This window comes from Neomonachus schauinslandi, chromosome 6 (assembly GCF_002201575.2).
Source record: "Neomonachus schauinslandi chromosome 6, ASM220157v2, whole genome shotgun sequence".
NCBI lineage: Eukaryota > Metazoa > Chordata > Mammalia > Carnivora > Phocidae > Neomonachus > Neomonachus schauinslandi.
Genome location: NC_058408.1, coordinates 129767744 through 129790759, shown reverse-complemented (window position 1 = coordinate 129790759; position 23016 = coordinate 129767744). Strand labels below are relative to the sequence as shown.

The 23016-nt window shown below is 39.5% G+C and overlaps 1 protein-coding gene across 1 annotated transcript in view; it reads left to right on the top strand.

The window, feature by feature from the left end:
• CFAP43 (cilia and flagella associated protein 43) overlaps positions 1 to 23016 on the top strand; it is a 113828-nt gene that overhangs the window by 12772 nt on the left and 78040 nt on the right. The window contains 4 exon segments of the mRNA XM_021699696.1: positions 7280 to 7430; positions 12800 to 12959; positions 15574 to 15641; positions 18479 to 18610. Of these exon segments, the coding sequence (XP_021555371.1) occupies positions 7280 to 7430; positions 12800 to 12959; positions 15574 to 15641; positions 18479 to 18610 (511 nt within the window).

The window sequence follows — 23016 nt, the reverse complement described above, 5'->3', positions numbered from 1 at the left end:
AGTATTATGTTGAATAGCAGTGGTGAGTGGCCATCCCTGGCATGTTCCTGACCTTAGGGGGAAAGCTCTCAGTTTTTCCCCATTGAGAATGATATTCGCTGTGGGTTTTTCATAGATGGCTTTTATGATATTGAGGTATGTACCCTCTATCCCTACGCTGTGAAGAGTTTTGATCAAGAAAGGATGCTGTAGTTTGTCAAATGCTTTTTCTGCATCTATTGAGAGGATCATATGGTTCTTGTTATTTCTTTTATTAATGTATTGTATCACATTGATTGATTTGCAGATGTTGAACCAACCTTGAGGCCTGGGGATAAATCCCACTTGGTTGTGGTGAATAATCCTTTTAATGTACTGTTGGATCCTATTGGCTAGTATTTTGGTGAGAATTTTTGCATCCATGTTCATCAGGGATATTGTTCTGTAATTCTCCTTTTTGATGGGGTCTTTGTCTGGTTTTGGGATCAAGGTAATGGTGGCCTCATAAAACGAGTTTGGAAGTTTTCCTTCCATTTCTATTCCTTGAAACAGCTTCAGAAGAATAGGTATTAATTCTTCTTTAAATGTTTGGTAGAATTCCCCTGAGAAGCCATCTGGGCCTGGGCTCTTGTTTTTTGGGAGATTTTTGATGACTGCTTCAATTTCCTTAGTGGTTATAGGTCTGTTCAGGTTTTCTGTTTCTTCCTGGTTCAGTTTTGGTAGTTGATACATCTCTAGGAATACATCCATTTCTTCCAGATTATCTCATTTGCTGGCATATAGTTGCTTGTAATATGTTCTTATAATTGTTTGTATTTCTTTGGTGTTGGTTGTGATCTCTCCTCTTTCATTCGTGATTTTATTTATTTGGGTCATTTCTCCTTTCTTTTTGATAAGTCTGGCCAGGGGTTTATCAATCTTATTAATTCTTTCAAAGAACCAGCTCCTAGTTTCATTGATCTGTTCTACTGTTCTTTTGGTTTCTATTTCATTGATTTCTGCTCTGATCTTTATTATTTCTCTTCTCCTGCTGGGTTTAGGCTTTATTTGCTGTTCTCTCTCCAGCTCCTTTAGGTGTAGGGTTAGGTTGTGTATTTGAGACCTTTCTTTTTTTTTTTTTTTTAAAGATTTTATTTATTTATTTGACAGAGAGAGACACAGCAGAAGAGGGAATACAAGCAGGGGGAATGGGAGAGGGAGAGGCAGGCTTCCCGCGGAGCAGGGAGCCCGATGCGGGGCTCGATCCCAGGACCCTGGGATCATGACCTGAGCCGAAGGCAGACGCTTAACGACTGAGCCACCCAGGTGCCCCTATTTGAGACCTTTCTTGTTTCTTGAGAAAGGCTTGTATTGCTATACTTTCCTCTCAGGACCACCTTTGCTGCATCCGAAAGGTTTTGAACTGTCATGTTTTCATTTTCATTTGTTTCCATGAATTTTTTAAATTCTTCTTTAATTTCCTGGTTGACCCATTCATTCTTTAGTTGGATGCTCTTTAGCCTCCATGTATTTGAGTTCTTTCCAACTTTCCTCTTGAGATTGAGTTCTAGTTTCAAAGCATTGTGGTCTGAAAATATGCAGGGAATGATCCCAATCTTTTGGTTGAGACCTGATTTGTGCCCTGGGATGTGATTTATTCTGGAGAATGTTCCATGGGCCCTAGAGAAGAATGTGTATTCCATTGCTTTGGGATGGAATGTTCTGAATACATCTGTGAAGTCCATTTGGTCCAGTGTGTCATTTAAAGTCTTTATTTCCTTGCTGATCTTTTGCTTAGATGATCTGTCCATTTCAGTAAGAGGGGTGTTAAAGTCCCCTACTATTATTGTATTGTTGTTGATGTGTTTCTTTGCTTTTGTTATTAATTGGCTTATATAATTGGCTGCTCCCATGTTAGGGGCATAGATATTTACAATTGTTAGATCTTCTTGTTGGATAGACCCTTTAAGTAGGATATAGTGTCCTTCCTCATCTCTTATTATAGTCTTTGGTTTAAAATCTAATTTGTCTGATATAAGGATTGCCACCCCAGCTTTCTTTTGTTGTCCATTAGCATGGTAAATAGTTTTCCACCCCCCCCACTTTCAATCTGGAGGTGTCTTTGGGTCTAAAATGAGTCTCTTGCAGGCAGCATATTGATGGGTCTTGTTTTTTTATCCAATCTGATACCCTGTATCTTTTGATTGGGGCATTTAGCCCATTTACATTTAGGGTAACTATTGAAAGATATGAATTTAGTGCCATTGTATTGCCTGTAAGGTGATTGTTACTGTATATTGTCTCTGTTCCTTTCTGGTCTATGTTACTTTTACAATCTCTCTTTGCTTGGAGGACCCCTTTCAATATTTCTTGTAGGGCTGGTTTCATGTTTGCAAATTCCTTTAGTTTTTGTTTGTTCTGGAAGCTTTTTATCTCTCCTATTTTCAATGACAGCCTAGCTGAATATAGTATTCTTGGCTGCATATTTTTCTCATTTAGTACTCTGAATATATCCTGCCAGTCCTTTCTGGCCTGCCAGGTCTCTGTGGATATGTCTGTTGCCAATCTAATGTTTCTACCATTGTAGGTTACAGACCTCTTGTCCCAAGCTGCTTTCAGGATTTTCTCTTTGTCTCTGAGACTCATAAGTTTTACTATTAGTTGTCGGGGTGTTGACCTATTTTTATTGATATTGAGGGGGGGTTCTCTGTGCCTCCTGGATTTTGATGCCTGTTTCCTTCCCCAAATTAGGGAAGTTCTCTGCTATAATTTGCTCCAATATACCTTCTGCCCCTCTCTCTCTTTCTTCTTCTTCTGGGATCCCAATTATTCTAATGTTGTTTCGTCTTATGGTATCACTTATCTCTCGAATTCTGCCCTCGTGATCCAGTAGTTGTTTATCTCTCTTTTTCTCAGCTTCTTTATTTTCCATCATTTGGTCTTCTATATCACTGATTCTCTCTTCCGCCTCATTTATCCTGGCAGTTAGAGCCTCCATTTTTGATTGCACCTCATTAATAGCCTTTTTGATTTCAACTTGGTTAGATTTTAGTTCTTTTATTTCCCCAGAAAGGGTTTCTCTAGTATCTTCCATGCTTTTTTCAAGCCCAGCTAGTATCTTTATAATCGTCATTCTGAACTCTAGTTCCGACATCTTACTAATGTCCGTATTGATTAGGTCCCTGGCAGTCGGTACTGCCTCTTGTTCTTTTTTTTTTTGAGGTGATTTTTTCCGTCTTGACATTTTGTCTAGAAGAGAATAGATGACTGAGAGAACAAAATGCCAACAGGGTAACAATGACCCCAGAAAAATATACACTAAACAAATCAGAAGAGACCTGAAACTGGGGGAAAATAAAGGGAAAGAAAGAAAAAAGAAAAAAAAAAGAATATGATCAAATATGATCAGGCTGGTGCATAGATCAGTGCCACACACTAGATTTTGGGCGTATTTTGGTCTATTAGAAGAAACTGCCTCTCAAAATTTTAAAGAAAGAAAAACTTATATATATACAAAAATAAGGGTAAATACGATGAAGGGACGAAATATGACTGTAAAGATGAAAATTATAAAAGACTATAAAAGGAATTGATAAGAAGTTGGTTGAAAAAAGAAAAGAGAAATTAAAAAAAAAAAACAAAAACAAAAAAAAACAAAGGGAGAGAATGTGATCAGGCAGCAGACTAGAACAAAGCCATACAGTAGAGATTTAGGGTGTATTTTGGTCTGTTAGAAGCAACTGTATCCTGGGGCGCCTGGGTGGCTCAGTCATTAAGCGTCTGCCTTCGGCTCAGGTCATGATCCCAGGGTCCTGGAATCAAGCCCCGCATTGGACTCCCTGCTCGGCGGGAAGCCTGCTCCTCCCTCTCCCATTCCCCCTGCTTGTGTTCCCTCTCTCGCTGTGTCTCTCTCTCTGCCAAATAAATAAATAAAATCTTAAAAAAAAAAAAGAAGCAACTGTATCCCAAAATTTTAAAGAGAGCACAACTTATATATATACCAAAAATAAGGTTAACTACTATGAAGGGATAGAATATGACTGTAAAAATGAAAAATAAAAAAGATTTTTAAAAAAGGGATTCTAAGATGTTGGTTGAAAAAGGGAAAAAGAAAAATTCAAAAGAAAAAGAAAGAAAGAAAGAAATACAGAAAATTAAAAAATTAACTTTGAAAGACTAAAGAATCATGGTAAAAAAGCCATGGATTCTATGTGCAGTATTCCCCTAGCGCTGGAGTTCTGCCATTCTCATTGATCGATAAACTTGGTCTTGGCTGGCTGTTCTCACTGATCTTCTGGGGGAGGGGCCTGTTGCCATGGTTCCCAAATGTCTTTGCCGGAGGCGGAATTGCCCCGCCCTTGCCGGTCTGGGCTAAGTAATCTGCTCGGGTTTGCTCTCGGGAGCTTTTGTTCCCCGCAAGCTTTCCGTACAGCTTTGGAGGATGAGAGTGGAAATGGCGGCCTCCCAATCTCCACCCCAGAGGAGCCGAGAACTCGGGGTCCCACTCCTCAGTGAGCCCCCAGAGAAAAGCAGTCAGTCACTCCCGTCTCCCGGTCTCTGGCCGCACTCTGTGCTCACCCGGCCTGTGACCGAGCGTTTCTATCTCTGGCACCTGACCCTGTGTGGAGTCTCCAAACCCAGCAGATCCCTGCGGTGCGCTCCCGCACTGCTCCTCCCGGGGCAGGAAGGGGCGTCTCCCCGGATCTGCCGCTTGATGGGTCCCTGCTGGAAGAGCAGTGGCCCGACTGTACCACGGATCACAGTTTATGGCAACCCCGAGCTGAGAGCCCGCTCCTCAGCTCTGTCTCTGCAGCCAGCTTCCCCGCTCCGATACCTGGGAGCTCTGCCACACTCAGGCACCCCCGGTCCTTCTGTGACCCCCGAGGGTCCCGAGACCACACTGTCCCAGTGAGTCTTCCATCCCCCGCTTAGCCACTGGAGTGATGTCCCTCAGCAGAGCCGACTTCTAAAAGTTCCGATTTTGTGCTCCACTGCTCTATCACTTGCTGGTAGCGGCCGACAGAGGCCCCCTCCCCCGCCGTCTATCCTCCCGAATATCACCTCGGACTCACTTCTCTGCATGTCCTACCTTCCAGAATGTGGTCACTTTTCTGTTCAGAGAGTTGCTGCTATTCTTTTCTTTGATCTCCTGTTGAGTTTGTAGGTGTTCAGAATGGTTTGATACCTATCTAGCTGAATTCCTGGGACCAGACGAAATTTAGGTCTCCTATTCCTCCGCCTTCTTGCCCCCACCCTCCAAAACGTTGCCTTCTTTTTTTTTTTTTTAAAGATTTATTTATTTATTTATTTATTTGAGAGAGCGAGAATTAGAGAGAGAGAGAGTACATGAGAGGGCGGAGGGTCAGAGGGAGACGCAGACTCCCCGCTGAGCAGGGAGCCCAATGTGGGACTTGATCCCATGACTCCAGGATCATGACCTGAGCTGAAGGCAGTCGCCCAACCAACTGAGCCACCCAGATTCCCCCGAAAAGTTGCCTTCTTAAGAAAAATGTAAAGTTGTCTAACTGGAGAGCCTGAAAACCTAGAGTAAAACCTAGGGTAAAACCTAGCCCTTAAACAAAGAGTACTGAACCTCTTTTTGTTCAGTTCTCTTTGTGTCTCAATTTCTTTTTTTATAAGAACCCAATGAATAGTCAAATCTGTCTCTAGGCAGAGACATTCATAAAATGGGTAATGTCTCTATCATATCCTTGCCAGGTGGGCAAATAATTTATCTCAGCGTTCTCTCCTTTTGCTTGCCTTGAATATTCTCATCTAGTTCTGAATGTTGAATTGTGATTTTTCTATAAGCAACTGAAGTGAGAGGCAAAGTGAGTGGATTGTCCTGGTTCAGAAAGCAAGCAGGATTAGAAAACACTCAAGCCTTAATTTGAATAGTAGATACTATTTTTACATGATAATTTTTCAAAATTATTTATCATACATAAAACATAACCAATGAAATTTTGAATTTAATGCATAAAGCCATGAATTTTTCAAACACCCCTTTATAACCACATTATGGGTTAAAAGACATATGGTAGATTTGAAAATGAATTCTTTTTTTAAAAAAAAGATTGATTTATTTGAGAGAGAGAGAGAGATGGGGGAGGGGCAGAGGAAGAAAGAGTCATAAGCAGACTCCACATTGAGCACAGAGCCAGACTCGGGGCTCGATCTCTCAACCCTGAGACCAGGACCTGAGCCGAAACCAAGAGTCAGATGCTTAACTGACTGCGCCACCCAGGTGCCCTGAAAATGAACTCTTGATATCAGAGGTTGCAAAGGTAGCTGAATACAACCTACATATACAGATGGTCCTTGACTTAGGATGGTTCCACTTAAGATTTTTCAACTTCAGGGTGATGCCAAAGTGATACACATGCAGTAGAAACTGTATTTCAAATTTTGAATTTTGACCTTTTCCCAGGCTAAAGATATGTGTTAGAATACTCTTCTGTGATGCTAAGCAGTGGTAGCTGCAGCTTCTAGTCAGCCACATGGTCATGAGTGTAAACAACCTATACACTGACAACCATTCTGTACCTTCCAAGCAGTCTGCTTTTTACCTTCATTTTAGTATTCAACAAGTTACTTGAGATATTCACCACTTTATTATAAAATAGGCCTTGTATTAGATGATTTTGCCCAACTGTGAGTTGGCAACTAATGCAGTTTGCCCAAATAATGTATGTGTTCTGAGCACATTTATGGTAGGTTAGGCTAAGCTATGATGTTCAGTAGATTAGGGGTATTAAATGCATTTTGACTTAGGATATTTGTTTATTGGGACATAACCCCATCATAAATAGAGGAAGATTTATATGTTTATTTTGGCCCCCATTGATTTTTATTTGAATTAATTGCCAAATTTTAATATTTGAGAGATTTCTCATAAATATCCAGATTATGATAGTCTCTTGAAATTTTGGAGCCAGAATTCTCAACAAACTCTCTTGGCTGGAACTGAGTGTCACCTACACCACCTAGAGGAGGGAACACACTTTCCCATTTGCCATAGCCCCCACCTGGCCACAGCTCATTTGCCTGGTCCTGCCAGTGTTCAAATGTATAATTCCTGCTTTAGATATTAACTTTGAAAATTTTAGAAAATTCCTATGTACTTAATTTATAACTGCATTATTGTCCTTTTGTGATATATATTTTTAAATCTACTCTTTGGCGTTTATCTGGTTTGTTTGCTTGTTTGTTTTTTACAAGTTATAATACTTCCCCACCTTTTTTATCACCAATATATAATAGTTATATCACTGACTAGTTTTTGTTCATTTGATTATTCTGATTTCTCTTTTTTCTAAAGGTCAATAAAACTACCTATGGAAGACGGATCATTTTTTGATGAAACAGATGTAATTTTCCCCACCTCGTTGCCCAAGGATCTTATCTATGGACCTGTGCTCCCACTGTCAGCCATTGCTGGGCTAGTAGGAGAAGAGGCAGAAACTTTCAGGGTAATTACCTGGCACCTCTTCCTGTTTGCTTATTTGATTCTCATAACTATCCCATGAGACATGCAGGATAGAGAGGATCATCCTGGTTTTCAATACAGATTTGCCCTGGAGATGACAAGAAATAAAGGCTCTGGAGTTTTGAGTTTGGTTAACTGGAAGGATGGCACTGATAACAGAAAGAGGGAGCCCAGACCTGATTTCAGTTTTGGACATATTGAATTTGGGGTGCTGGGAAGGCATCCAGGTATAGATGCCGGGTGGAAGATGGGCAAGCAGACCTATTGCTGGGGTGGAGAATGTAGGGCTAGAGACACTGATGCCAGAGTCATTACCATAGAAGGGTTAGTGGAGCACTGGAGTGGGGGAGGGATGATAGAAAGGAGAGTAAGGGTGTCAGGGGAGAGAGCCAGAGAGGAAACTGATTTGCCAAGAATCGAGAGTTAGAAGATGACTCTGACAAGGAACACAGAAGTGGAACAAATCCAGGAGAGAAGAAGAAGGCCATGGAAAATAGTGGAAGAAAGTTTCAAACAGGAGTTTGTTAACAGCTACACACTCATTCATTCAACATATTTATCAAGCTCCTCCTATGTAGCAGGCACTGTTTTACACAGTGGGATCTCATGATGACCAACCAGGCATAATCTCTACCCTTGGAGCTTACATTCTATCAGGGAGATAGTAACAACACCACCAAAAGTAAAGACATACATTAAATCATTGCAAAATGTGGTAATTATTATAATGGGATAAATGGGAGGGGGTTGACGTGAGGAAGAGATTAACATATGCTGGTCAAGGAAGGCCGCTGGGGAGACAACACTTACCCTAAGATTCGAAGGACAAGGAGGTTCAGTGCTACAAACAGGGTCAAGAGTGTTCAGGCAGAGGGTGCAGTATGTGCAAAAGCCCTGGGGGAAAGAAACTAAATCCGTGTGTTTGAGAAGCTACCTGTAGTGGCTGCAGCACAGAAAATGAGGGGGGAGTGGGGTGCAGGTGCAGGTCAGGGGGTAGGCAGGGAGCAGAGATAGCACAGGCAGGTCCTTTGGGAAACAAGAGCTTGATTCTGCTTAGCCTCTCGAATTTAGGTTATGCTAATATTTGTGTTAAAACTCCAAGCCAAGGATAAAGGAAGTAGAAGCTCCCAAATATTTTGACCACTGCAGAGAATTAAGCTATAGATGTTAAAAATAACTCAGTGGTAATTAGTTTATTAAAAATTTCTGGCAAGCAAGAGAAAAGGTTGTGTATGCTCTTAGTATTTCCTCTAAAGGATGATCATCGTTCACTTTTTAAATACAGAAAATGACCAATTCTTTTTAATAGCACAAATCCTAGCCTTAGAAATACAACCACACTCAGCCACAATGGGGCAGCAAAGTAAATACAAATAGATCAGCCATCAAGGTTTACAACTTGAAAAAAAATGCTGCTGTGGTTAGTATTTGATGCCTAGGAACCCACATTTTCAACCATCTAGAATCTTTTCTTCTGCCATAAATTTCTGTAAGAGCCCTTGTCTTTCACATTTTGCACAACAGGATGAACCCTACCTAAAATATGTAAAATTCAGGCATCTGTCTGTCATTTGAAAAATGCTACAAAATGCCTTCTTTAAATACTTAAATGTGGAGCCACCATTTTTTAAAATGCTCATAATAAACAGACATATTTGTTTCCTAGGATTTTTTTACTCAGTGCATTTTAACCTTTTTCTGAAAACAGAAATTTAATGCTAAAGTTCTACATTTTAAAATCACACAAGGAATGTTAATAAAGCCATATACTTTACATTTACTTACAAATTCATTTTTCCAATATTTATTTTTTCATCTTATAGATAAGTAAGGTGAAAAAAATGGCTAAAACATTGATTAATGTCTATACAGTGAGTGAAAGCATAACCAAAAATAGATCTCAAATGTCTTTATTCTGTTCCTTCCTTTGAATGACATTTCTTATGATGTGGCTACCAACCAATGGCAAAGAAATGAGTAATGAACTGAGCTATATAAATAAGAGTCTTAAAAATTGACAGGCTATGGACTTTTACAAAATCACAAATATTAAATACTCCCATTATGTCTCTTGTAGCTAACACTATAAAGGCACATTATACGCCTTTAAATAGGCCTGCATCACATTACACAACTTATTTAAGGCATGAGAAACAGTATCTAGCAGTAGCATGGGGGAAATCAAAGGCAGATATTATCTGGGCAGAAACTGGATCCAAGATAATGAATTTAATCTCAAGTGTCCAGTTTTCTTTTTCCATCTACCTTTTTTTTTTTAAACAGAAGTCACTATATAGGAATTCCTTTTATAAACAAGTATTCTGAAACATATTTTTTAAAGCCATAATATTAAGTTGGATTCTAATTTTTCATGTTTGGTCTTCAGGTGATCAAAATGTTTGATTTATGATTCCAGAAAGCTAAACAGTGAGGTGATATTATCAACAAATATTTTTATACTACTGGCACATTTTTCTTTTAAAATTTTTAAAATTTTTGGAATTAAAAACTATTGTTTCTGTTCACATAATCCATATTGTATCACATTCATTTTTAAGTGGCACAGAACATATTTATTGATGAAAGAGAGTAATAGAAAGATAAGCCCAGGTTTATCTTAAAGTAAGAAAAGTCAAACACAATACTAGTTTAACATAATAAGGCAGAAAAGTTCAAGTTTTAAATCTTCACCTTCTGTTGCATACACATAGATCCACTGGTGTGAGAACAAGATATGTGTGTTTTTTAAAAGATTTTTGAACCCACTGCCATAATGGAAGAGTCTGTCCCTTTGTGATATATAGCCTAAGGTTAGATGTCATCAAAACAACCTAAGAAACTTTTAAATAATGGTGATTAAATAATGGCATTCAGTGAGTAACTCTTCCCTATGAGTCAAATCTCAATTAGATACTACAAAAATGTCATTAATCAGCAGCAGTTTAATCCTTTTGGGTGGTTTTGCCCCCCCCCCTCCTTTTTGGCCCATCCATAGGGTGGCCACATTATTAATCAAGTATTTATTTTCTAACAATCCAAGGCTATGAGGGCATGAAATAGATCAATCATTGACCAAAGTCAATATATCCTTTTAAAGAATTATCATGGTGACTGCTGCTATGTATGGTTTTTGCCTTAGGCATATTTCAGGTTCCATTCCAAATGATAAGTCTCTCTCCACACTTCCTTCACTCCACCAGGAAGAACCACGTGCTTTCTCATCAATGCTCCCATAATATTTAACACCCCTCTGCTATAACCTACCATGTTTTCTGATTCTGATATTTGTTGATACTTCTTCTTCCCTCAACAAGTGATCATCCTATTGAGAAGAGGGATCCCTTAGGACTTGGCACAGTGCCTGGTATATAACCAACATCCAATAAATGTTTGTTTAAATATCAATTACATAACAAATTTATATCTGTTGAGAATCTAGTAGAAATAGTCACTTTGACAGCACCACACCTGCTTTACCTTGAATCTACAAACCAGTCCTAAATTAAAAGAATAGTATATAATACATTATTCAAATAATTGAGTATTATTAGAAAGGTGGCTTGCATATATTGAGGAGTTTTTAATGGAAAAACGACTGTTTATATAGATTTGCAGTATTCCCCAACTTCTGCTTTATTTTTCTCCATAGTGCTTTTCAACATATAATCTTCTATATATTTAACTTCTTAACTTATTTTTATTCTGTTTCCCCTCACCAGGATGTAAGCCCCATGAGGGCAGGGAATTTTTTGTCTGTTTTGTTCACTGCTACATCCCTGTGCCTAGAACAGCACCTGGAATGTAGTTAAGTGTCCAATAAATATTTGTTAGATGAACGAAAACATGAACAAAAGAATGCAATAAACATGGAACTCTCAAGGAACTTAAAAAATTCTGTTAATTTGGCCAATAGCTTAGTAAAAATGTTTTCTGTTCCAATGGGTGTAAGGATCCTAAAGAAAGCAAAGCATTATGTTATAGCTAATGTAATTCTGAATAATGCTATAGCATAACAAAAAGCTCAGATAGTACTAAATGTTATGTTCTCAATATAAATAAATAAGTAAACTAGTATGTTTGACTTGTTTAAATAGAAAGGAAGGAGTGCTATTATTATGATATCCTGAATTCAGAATTTTAATCAGTGCTGTGAGGAGCATATGCCCTAAAAAGCTGCCACAGCTGCCTTGACCTCCAGGAAGGAGAACAGGTAGGCCTATATTTAAAAGGAGACTTGCTCCATGCTGACAAAGGGGGCCCTCCCCTGCTGGACATAAGTATTTAAAGCTGCAGGGGACATACCACTGAGGTATTACAATCTAAAGCAGAGATCAACAAACCATGACAGGCTTTTGTTTGGCCCCAAGCTAAGAATGTTCTTTTATACTTTTTTACAGAGGTGTTTAAAAATATAATGGGGATATATGTCAGAGACCTATGTGGTCCACAAAGCCTAAAATATTCACTGCCTTTTCCTTTACAGGAAAAGTTTGTCTTAGATCCTTGTCCATATTATTTTTACTCCCCAAAGCCAACTTTTCTTTTAGGCACATTCCATAGATTTTGTGCGTTTCTCTTTGAGTTTTCCATGGTATCAAAATCACGTAGGATGTTTCATGAACCACATTAGAGAGGCCACCAGAATCAGGCAAGTGTCCTCTTCTCATTTCCCATAAAAGCTAACTAAGCAAAGGACCTAGGCCAAACTCTCCATAGCCACTCAAGGAAAATCATATCCACACCCCACTGCAGAATCAGGAGGGTGAAACGATGACAAAAGTCTTCCTCAAAAAGGGTGATCTTAGTTAGACACTGACTTCCGTAGATTCAAGACACCAAAAAACTCTACCAAGAAACAGTGTAGAAGTTACTACTCAAAATTTTCATGAAAATCTGTGACACTAGAACTCTGTGCTGGCAAAACCATCTTATATAGTCTTACTGAATTAAAATATAGAGAGATAGGGCGCCTGGGTGGCTCAGTTGGTTAAGCGACTGCCTTCAGCTCAGGTCATGATCCTGGAGTCCCTGGATCGAGTCCCGCATCGGGCTCCCTGCTCCGCAGGGAGTCTGCTTCTCCCTCTGACCCTCCCCCCTCTCATGTGCTCTCTCTCATTCTCTCTCTCAAATAAATAAATAAAATCTTTAAAAAATAAAATAAAATAAAATATAGAGAGATAAATGGAGCAAGGAAGGATAAGTACACTTAGCTCTTAGCAAATGGCAGGATCAATGAATATACATAGGTCCATAATCATTTGTTTCTTTCTGGAAGTTATTCTGTTGGGTATTTCTCTGGCTCTTAAACCATGCATGCGGTCTTAACACAAGGTTTCTGATCTTTCCCTGAAGCCTAAAGATGATCTATATCCTTTGCTTCACCCATCTATGCACTGCTGGACTCCAACAAGTGACCTATATGTTGGCTGTGAAGAGGGTCATCTTTTAATGGTTAATGGAGAAACCTTGAAGGTGACTCTACTTAATAAGATAGAAGACAAAGTACCAATGGGTGAGAAACTGCTTTACTTCATTATTCCTAGAAGTGTAGCCATTGGTGATGGTTTTACACGTGAAGATGGATGTTTGTTCCCTATTTTTCTCCTTCTTAGAGCCATCTTTGATTCTTTCTTTCCTTTATCCCATAGTTAGTTACCAAGTCCTGTGGGTGTTCCTCATAGCTAGTGCTTATTGACTGTACTAGGCTGTAGGCATTCTGCTATACTCTGTATGTATATTTCATGTAATTCTCAAAATACGTTGTAAAGAGATATATTTTCATCTCCATGAGACAGATGAGAAAATGGAAGCATTGAGAGATTAAGAAAAATGCCCAGATTCACATAACTAGTAAACTGTGGAGCTGATACCTAAACCCAGGCACTAAGACTTTAGAGTCCAAGTTCTTAGCTCCTATGCTGTATCCTTTCACATTTTGATTTCTGCAGCAACCTTAGGACTGACTTAATTGGCCTTAATCTACAGCTAACCCAAAGCAGGCATCTCATCCCTGCCAAACTGTCCTTAAAGACCGTTTCAGCATGCAATTCAAGGGCTGCTCTGCCTTGATTCCAAGCCCTCTTTAATTTGATCCTCCTTCTCCATTCACACTCTTTCCTTCTACTCCCCAGGATGAGTTTTCTGATTCATTTCTTCCTGTCATTTCACAGACCTGACTCCTAGCTCACTCCCTTGCTAATTGACTCTCTGAATCCTTGAGCTTCTAGCTCAATACCACCTCCTACAGCAAGTTTCCCCCAGGACAGTACCCCTCGTCTAGTCCTGCTCCCATTCCCTGACTCAGACTTCACTGGGGCCATTAGGTTTGACTTTCCTGCCCCCACCGTGGCTTCCCTTTACTGTCACTTGGACCCTCCAGGCTATGTTCTCTCTAACCTTGCATCCACACTGCCATCCCAACCTTAGGGCAAAAGTTCGGTGCCCCTCTGTGGGATCCATCAGAGTCACTCCCTTGTTAGAGCCTCATCCTGTGCTTTCACAATTTCCTTTGTGCATGTCTGTCTTCCCACCAGGTATCAATTCTTTAAAGTCAGGAACTATGTTTTACTTATCCTTTGGCTCCAAAGTTTAATCCCAGAGATTGCTACAGAGTAAATTACTGCCTATATGTGTTTGTAAAGTGATTCAAAAGCAATGTTTCTCATTTCCAAACTGTTGTCACATCTGTAATATGTTATACACAATTTAGGACTTAATCATGTATAGTCATATATTGTTTACTATTTCCTTCTATACTATTCCTAATAATTTTCATGGTATTTTATAAATGCTTTAGTATAAATATTTGTCTAACCTCTACAATGTGGAAGACACTAAGCAAGGTGCCTCAGAGGTGACATAAATGGCAAATATATGATCTTATAATTTTCACCCTCAAGGGATTTATATTTTATTAAAGAGAATTAAACAAGTAGATAATTATAGCCAGGTAGATTAAGATAATTTTATTAAAGCAAAACTTAAGAAAGTGCTATGGGAATTCAAATGAGGGAAACAGGCCAAGTTAAGTCATTTTGAAGGTGGATTTGAAATCGCCCTTGCAGGATGGGTTCACAGGCAGATGAGGGTAGGTTGAGTTTTGGTCAATGGCATCTGCAGAGACAAGAAAAACTGGGGAAGGTTAAGACACAAGAAGTGGTCCAGTCTGTCTGGAGCATGGAGTGTTACACAGGGCTGGTGGGGAACAAAGGGACATATATGCCATGTCTGACCTTGAATGTCCAGCTAAGATGTTTATACTCAATTAAGCTGATAGTGGACAGACCTCAAAAACTCCTGAATGGGGATGTACCCCAAATAGAATTGTGCATGGGCAGATTATTTTAGCCATCATTCAAGAAAGGACGATCCTAGAAGCAGGTGGCTATAAGCATCCAGCTCCTAGACTACGCCTTGAGTCATAAGAACCTGGACTCTAGTGGTACTTGGATTGGAAAAGAAGGAACTGCTGGGAAGTAAATAGTCTGAAGGAAAGGACAGCATGCCTCTTAGCATCTGGCAAAATGCCAAGATGTAGTATACAGTAAATAAATAATTTGATGGATGCTCTCTGAGCTTTTGATCTTATAGTTCTCATGGTTTATCTACATAAAAGGTAATATTCTTTTGTTCTTTTCCCCCAAGGACAATATTTTATTAATAACAATTATTCTTATAGAACATTTTTTCTTTTTACTTTCTTTTTATCCACTTTTATTTATTTACTGAGGTTTGAATTTACATACCATAAAATGTACAAATCTTAAGTATGGAGCTTGATAATAAGTTAGGTTTGGTTTTATTTTTTTCCTGACATCTTAAAATCTCTGACAGTGCTTTCCTAAAATAAGAAAATATATTAGCTATATAATTCTATAATGTTAGTTACACAGATCTGATGATACAGAACTTTAAAAAACTCATGTGATTTACATTAATAATCAATGCTGAGCAGCTTTTATTATTCATTGTTTGGAAAGCATAATAGCACATATTCTGATAGGAAGTTGACTTTTGGAAAGGATTACAGAGAAATGAATAGTCCTAGGAAAGCAAGAGATTAATTACTTTGTATTGCACTTTTAATTATATGTCACCTGTTTTACCTTGTTTTTCTTTTCCAAAAGAGGGAAGAAATCTTATCAGTCCAGTCACCATGGTATATCAGAAGGGAGGAGTGCTCATTTCTGGAATTGTAATGTATTTTTTTCTTCAAAATTAATTGCTTTCAAGAATATATACAATTTCCATTTGCTGCTACTTACTATTATGAGTCATAATTTGGGATGTCAGGTTCTGTCAGATTATTAATTAAAATTGTTTTCTTTTTTGATACAATTATAAAACTCTTTATATGGATAATTTTTCAAATATATATAAAAGTAGAGAGAACAGTATAATGGACTGCCATATATCTAGACTATTGCAAATAATCAAAAATAGAATTAAAAACTCAGAACACCTAATATCTGTCACCCAACTTCATGCCTGTTTGTACACTTAATACATTGGGTTGTCAGACACAAATAGAACCTTTTGTCTAAGCTTCAGCTTAGCCCCTTGTGTATACTCATTTAGCTTACATGTATTACACTGTTATTGTTCATATTAGAATTAGCATTAATGGCCTTCATTTACTTGGTGCTTACTTTGTACCAGGCATCATGCTAAGTGCTTTGCTTGTATTATCTTATCAGTTCTCATAATGACACTGTCAAGTAGGAATATTGACATTCTCCTTATACAGAGGAAGGAGCCAAGCCTTACAGAGTTCACCAGCCAGTAAATGGAGTTGCTGAGGCTTGAACCCAGATGTGTCAAACTCCAAAGTCTTTGCTCTCATTTATTAGAGCATGCAGCCTCAGTTAAGTATGAAAAGGGGTCAGACTACATTGCTTTTCCATGGTGTTGTATCAGTGCTAAGGTTCGGAGCCTACCTACACTAAAATCTCAGGTCTACTGGTAGATGTCCCAAGACATCTGTTAGTGGGACTGTTAGCTTTTTCTCTTCCATTGCTACAGATCACATTTCCAGGACCCTGAGAGAAGTTAGGCCATGATGTCAGGGTGAGAGATGTAGCTCCACCAATGAGAAGCAGTCTGGAGCTCATAAACCTACACTCAGGTGGTAATCCATCCCCCTCCCCTGCAACCTTGCAACAGACTATCCTCTCCCCTGGCACCCTCCACCCCCGCCACCCCACCTCCTACATTTAGTCTGCATTTATGGCCTTTTATGACTTTTGTCCTTCTCAAGGCCACCCTTGGCATTTTTTACTTTTATTTTCATTTATTTTTATTTTTTTCAGAGAGAGAGAGCATGAGCAGGGAGGGGCAGAGGGAGGAGGAGAGAGAGAATCTTAAGCAGTCCCTACACTCAGTGCAGAACCCAGCACAGGGCTCCATCTCATGACCCTGAGACCATGACCTGAGCTGAAATCAAGAGTCAGGTGCTAAACAAGCTGAGCCACCCAGGCAACCCTCACCCTTGACATTTTTTAAAACCTAGTTTAGGGGCACCTGGCTGACTCAGTCAGTAGAGCATGTGACTCTTGATATTGGGGTTGTGAGTTCAAGCCCCACATTGAGGGTAGAGATTACTTAAAAAATAAAATTAAAAAAAAAAACAACTAGGGGCGCCTGGGTGGCTCAGTTGGTTAAGCGACTGCCTTCGGCTTAGGTCATGATCCTGGAGTCCCGGGATCGAGTCCCGCATCGGGCTCCCTGCTCGGCGGGGAGTCTGCTTCTCCCTCTGACCCTCCTCCCTCTCATGCTCTCTGTCTCTCATTCTCTCTCTCTCAAATAAATAAATAAAATCTTTAAAAAAAAAAAAAAACAACTAGTTTAAAGGAGTGGTTGGAGTATGTACTCCATGAGAAATGGAGAATGATGATGAGTTTGGAGAAAGCACCTTGCATGTTTTATCCCCCAGTTCCCAAGTATGTGAACCCAGCCATCTCACTAATGCATATACTCTAGTTATAGTGAGATCCAATCTAGAAATGATGGATTAATTTGCCCAAAGCCTCTTCACTACTGTGAAACAGCTCAAATTCCTTTTGAGAACAGTTAAATGAACCTAAATCTGTTTACACCCAACCAACCAACTGATTTTTACGGGATACTTGCCCTCTTTCTAGCACTGTGAAAGAAACACAAAAGGAGGATATAAAGGAAATAAACAGCACACTCCCTACCTTTGGGTCATTTAGGGACAAAAGAAATGTATATAATAATGATTAAATAATATATATTAAGGCTAGTGTTCCTTGAAGTAAGGAGACTGCTATATATATATATATATACAAGCCACATAATGAACTGCTTCATTTGCCCTACCCTCCTGTATAATGAAGAAAGTGGTAAAAAGATAGATGCTAGATGGATGGAACTAGAGGGTGTTATGCTAAGTGAAATTAGTCAGTCAGAGAAAGACAAATACCATATGATTTCACTCATATGTGGAATTTAAGAAACAAAACAGATGAACATAGGGGAAGGGAAGGAAAAATAAAATAAGATGAAAATTGAGAAGGAGGCAAACCATAAGAGACACTGAAGGAAACAAACAGCGTTGCTGGAGGAGAGGTGGAAGGGGGAAAGGGATAATTGGGTGATGGGCATTAAGAAGGCACTTGATGTAATGAGCACCAGGTGTTATATGCAACAGATGAATCACTAAATTCTACCCCTGAAACTAATAAAAAAATTTCTAACTTCATTAAAGAAGACATTACTTGGGGGAAAAAAAGATAGATGCTAGAGAAATTCAAAGAAAGGAGAGATCCATAAAATTTTAGGTCACAGAATTTTGTGTCACAAGAGATAAAATTGAAATGACCAGGAAGGGTGGTTAAAAGTTGCCTAAATAAAGATAAGACAGGGCATTCTAGATAATGTAAGCATTGATGATGTTTCCAAAAATAAACTGTGGATGGTAGTCAATAAGTCTTAGCTTGTTTGACATGGAAAGTATACTCTGCATTGACTGAGACTGATTTTCTTTGTTTATCTCATTGTTTTGGTCACTAGGATGGCTTTGTGTATTCTTTTACTATTAAAGATTCAACTTACAAAGTAGAGGATTTTCTTGAGATTGAAGAGCCTGTGGCACATATGATGTTTTCTCCAAATTACCACATGTTGCTGATTCAAACAGACAAGGTATGCTAGATGGTGATTTCTTGATATACAGTTTTCAAATATTATTATCATTGCACTGCAGGAATGAAGGGCATAGTGCTACATAGTGATACTGTACTAGTCAGGACTCCTTTGGTTACAAATGAAAAAATACCTAACTTAAAAGGTCTAAATAACAAAAAGTGTTTATTTATTCATTTGTTTATTTTTGTGCATGTAACTAAAAGGGCAATGAGTTCATCTGAATCTAGGGACTCCCATGATGCTGCTGACCTTGTTTTGTGACCATCTCTTGGCTCTCTTTCCTCTCTGCTGTCACCCTTCCCATGCAGATTCTCCTGTGAGGTGTACAGAGAGCCTCCTGCAACTCTAGTTTATATTTCTACCCTCATGGTGACCCTAGTGGAAAGACACCATGAAAAAATGTCCTGGAATTTAGATTCATTGTACTTACTTGGGTCTCTACCCCTGTGGCAATTACTATGTCCAGGAGGATTCTAAGCTGTCATTGGCCAGGCCTAAGTCACATGCCTACACTTGTAGAGTCAACCCAACCAAACATGGACTGAGACTGGGGTCATAGATAGTTCTCTAAAGAAAATATGGGTTCTGTAAAAGAAGAGAAGGGGAATAAATGCAGGATAAAATGAAATGTCCATCTCAATTACACCGTTAGAAAGACTCCTAATTAATGGAATGACTCTCAAAAGTCAGGGTTAGCAGTAGTTTATATTGTTAGGCAATGACTTTAGATGGATTTTAAGAAAAGATCAATGATCTTCTGCCTAAAGGAAACTTAAGTTTAAATATGGAAAGATTTCATTTGCTGGTAAATACCTGAAGTTAAAACAACTGTGCTGTTTTAATAAATAACAAATAAATGACAATCCTAAAATATCTATGGAGAACAGGAAACACCAAAAAAATATAACAGAAGGGAGAAAGACTGAAATAGAATTTCTTCAAAAGAGAAAATATATTTAAAAAGTAAAAAATAAATATGTCTGACAGACGATTGGACACAGCCGAAGAGAGAATTAGTGAACTGGAGATAGATCAAAAGAAGTTATCTAGAATGTAGCCGGATATACAGAAGGGAGCTTAAAAGACATGAATGATACAGTGTATGTTGGACTGGAACCTCAGAGAGGAGAGAGAGTGGGGTAAGACAATATTTAAAGAGATATTTTCCAGAACTGATGAAGACATGAATTTACAGATTCAAGAGGCCCACTGAATCTCAAGCAGAATACCTAAAAAGATAACCACACTTAGACTTAACAAAGTGAAACTGTTGAAAACCAAAGACAGAAAATCCTAAAAGCAATCAGAAAGAAAAACAGATTATTTCAAAGGAATTTCAACTAGACTAACAGCTGACTTGTCTGTGGCAATAATATAAGTAGGAAATAGTGGAAAGCTACCTTCCATGTAGAGCAGGAGGGATCAGAAAACTATGGCCCTGTAGGCCAAAACCAGCCTGCTGCTTGTTTTTACAAATCAAGTTTTATTGGAACACAGTCACACCCATTAATTTACGTATTGTCTATGGCTGCTTTCACACTACAATGGTAGAATTAAGTAGTTGTGAGAGATCACATGGCCAGCAAAGCCTAACATATTTACTATCTGTCCACTTATAGAAAAAGTATGCTGATGTAATGAAATAAGCTAACTACCACCTGGAATTCTATACCCAGTGAGTATACTTTTCAGTGTAGGGGTGAAAAAAGAAATTTTTAGATGCTCCAAAACTGAGTTTGTCAGCAACAAACCATTACTAGAGAAAATTCTAAAGAATGTACTTCAGGGAGAAGGAAAGATGGCGGAGGAGTAGGGGACCCTATTTCAACTGGTCCCTGGAATTGAGCTGGATATCTACCAGACCATTCTGAGTACCCACGAAACCAGCCTGAGATGTAAGAAGATCTGGATCTCTACAAGCAGAATATTGCAGGCAGTTGGTTTTGAGGTACGAATTGGGGAGCCCTGATTCCACGGGCAGATACCAGAGGATAAACGGCAGCGGGAGGGTGCCTGGCTGTGGGGATCCTACACTGCCAGGGAGTGACAGCCTCACGCGCTGGGGACGGGGCACAGACTCGCAGACTGGTAGCGGCGGGAAAGGACTTTAGGGCACCTCAGGGGCGGAAACCCGGAGTGGCAGGGTCACGCGGGCAAACTGGGAGCGGCTGGTGGTTTTAGAAGCACAAAGGGCAGAGACGTGCCCCAACCTGGAGGCAGGACTGGGGGCGCTGCGGAGGGGCGCACAACCCAGGACACTGCAGTTTATAGCAGCACGGACAGAAATGGAGACCGTGTGGCCTGGAGAACTCACTGAAGAACAGACTGCACTCTCTCTGCTCTGAGGCAGAGGGTTGGAAACGGTCTCTTCTGCTCTGACTCGTGGAAGAGACATGGAAAGCCACCAGGGAAAGCCGCCAGAGAACAAAAGCCCCAAAAACTGATTCCTGCTGAGCCCATCCCCCGCCACAGGGGGGCAGGGCAACTCCGCCCAAACAGGGTTGCCTGAGTAACAGCATGGCAGGCCCCTCCCCCAGAAGACAGGCTGGGAAAACAAGAGGCCAGCAACCCTAAGATCCCAAGAAAACAGGTGCATCTTGCTTGGGTTCTGGTCAATAATTTGGACTCTATACATTCCCTCAAATACCCATCAACAGAATGACTAGGAGGAGGAACCCCCAAAATAGAAAAGACTCAGAGATTAAGACTTATGCTGCAGATTTACAAACGGATGCAGATATAACCAAGATGTCGGAGATGGAATTCAGGCTAGCAATTATGAAGACAATGGCTAGAATGGAGAAATCAATTAATGGCAACATAGAGTCTCTAAGGGCAGAAATGAAAGATGAATTGGCAGAACTTAAAAATGCTATCAGTGAGATCCAATCCAATCTAGATAATCTAACAGCTGGGTAAGTGAGGCAGAAGAATGAATAAGTGACCTGGAAGACAATATAATAGATAAAACGGGAAAAAGAGGAGGCCAGGGAAAAACAACTCAGAATCCATGAAAATAGAATCAGAGAAATAAGTGACACCATGAAGTGTTCCAATATCAGAATAATTGGAATCCCGGAGGGAGTGGAGAGAGAGAGAGGACTAGAAGATGTTTTTGAGCAAATCATAGCTGAGAACTTCCCTAATCTGGGGAATGAAACAAACATTCGCGTCCTAGAGGCAGAGAGGACCCCTCCCAAGATCAAGGAACACAGGCCAACACTGGCATGTAATAGTAAAACTTGCAAATCTTAGAACCAAGGAAACCATCCTAAGGGCAGTTAGGGGGAAGAGATTCCTTACGTACAGAGGGAGGAACATCAGAATAACGTCAGACCTATCCACAGAGACCTGGCAAGCCAGAAAGGCCTGGCAAGACATATTCAGGGTACTAAATGAGAAGAACATGCAGCCAAGAATACTTTATCTGGAAAGGCTGTCATTTAGAATGGATGGAGAGATGCAGAGCTTCCACAACTGGCAGAAACTGAAAGAATATGTGACCACTAAGCCGGCCCTGCAAGAAATATTAAGGGGGGGTTCTATAAAAGGAGAAAGACCCCAAGAGTGATATACACAACAGAAATTTACAGGGACAATCTATAAAAACAACGTCTTCACAGGCAACATGATGACAATTAATTCATATCTCAACGTGAATGGCCTAAATACTCTCATAAAATGGGACAGGGTTGCAGATTGGATAAAAAGACAGGACCCATCCATATGCTGCCTACAAGAGACTCATTTTGAACCTAAAGATACATCCGGACTGAAAGTGAAGGGATGGAGATCCATCTTCCATGCCAGCAGACCTCAAAAGAAAGCTGGGGTAGCAATTCTTATATCAGACAAATTAGATTTTAAACTAAAGTCTGTAATTAGAGACACAGAAGGACACTATATCATTCTTAAAGGGTCTATCCAACAAGAAGATCTAACAATTGTAAATATCTATGCCCCCAACATGGGAGCAGCCATCTACATAAGCCAACTGTTAACCAAAATAAAGAGTCATATTGATAACAATACATTAATTGTAGGAGACCTCAATACTCCACTCTCAGCAATGGACAGATCATCTAAGCAGAAAATCAACAAGGAAACAAGAGCTTTGAATGATAAATTGGACCAGATGGACCTCATAGATATTTACAGAACATTCCACCCTAAAACAACAGAATACTCATTCTTCTCGAGCGTGCATGGAACTTTCTCCAGAATAGACCATATACTGGGTCACAAATCAGGTCTCAACCAATACCAAAAGATTGAGATTATTCCCTGCATATTCTCAGACCACAGTGCTTTAAAACTGGAACTCAATCACAAGAAAATTTTGGCAGAAATTCAAACACTTGGAAGCTAAAGACCACTCTGCTCAAGAATGTTTGGGTCAACCA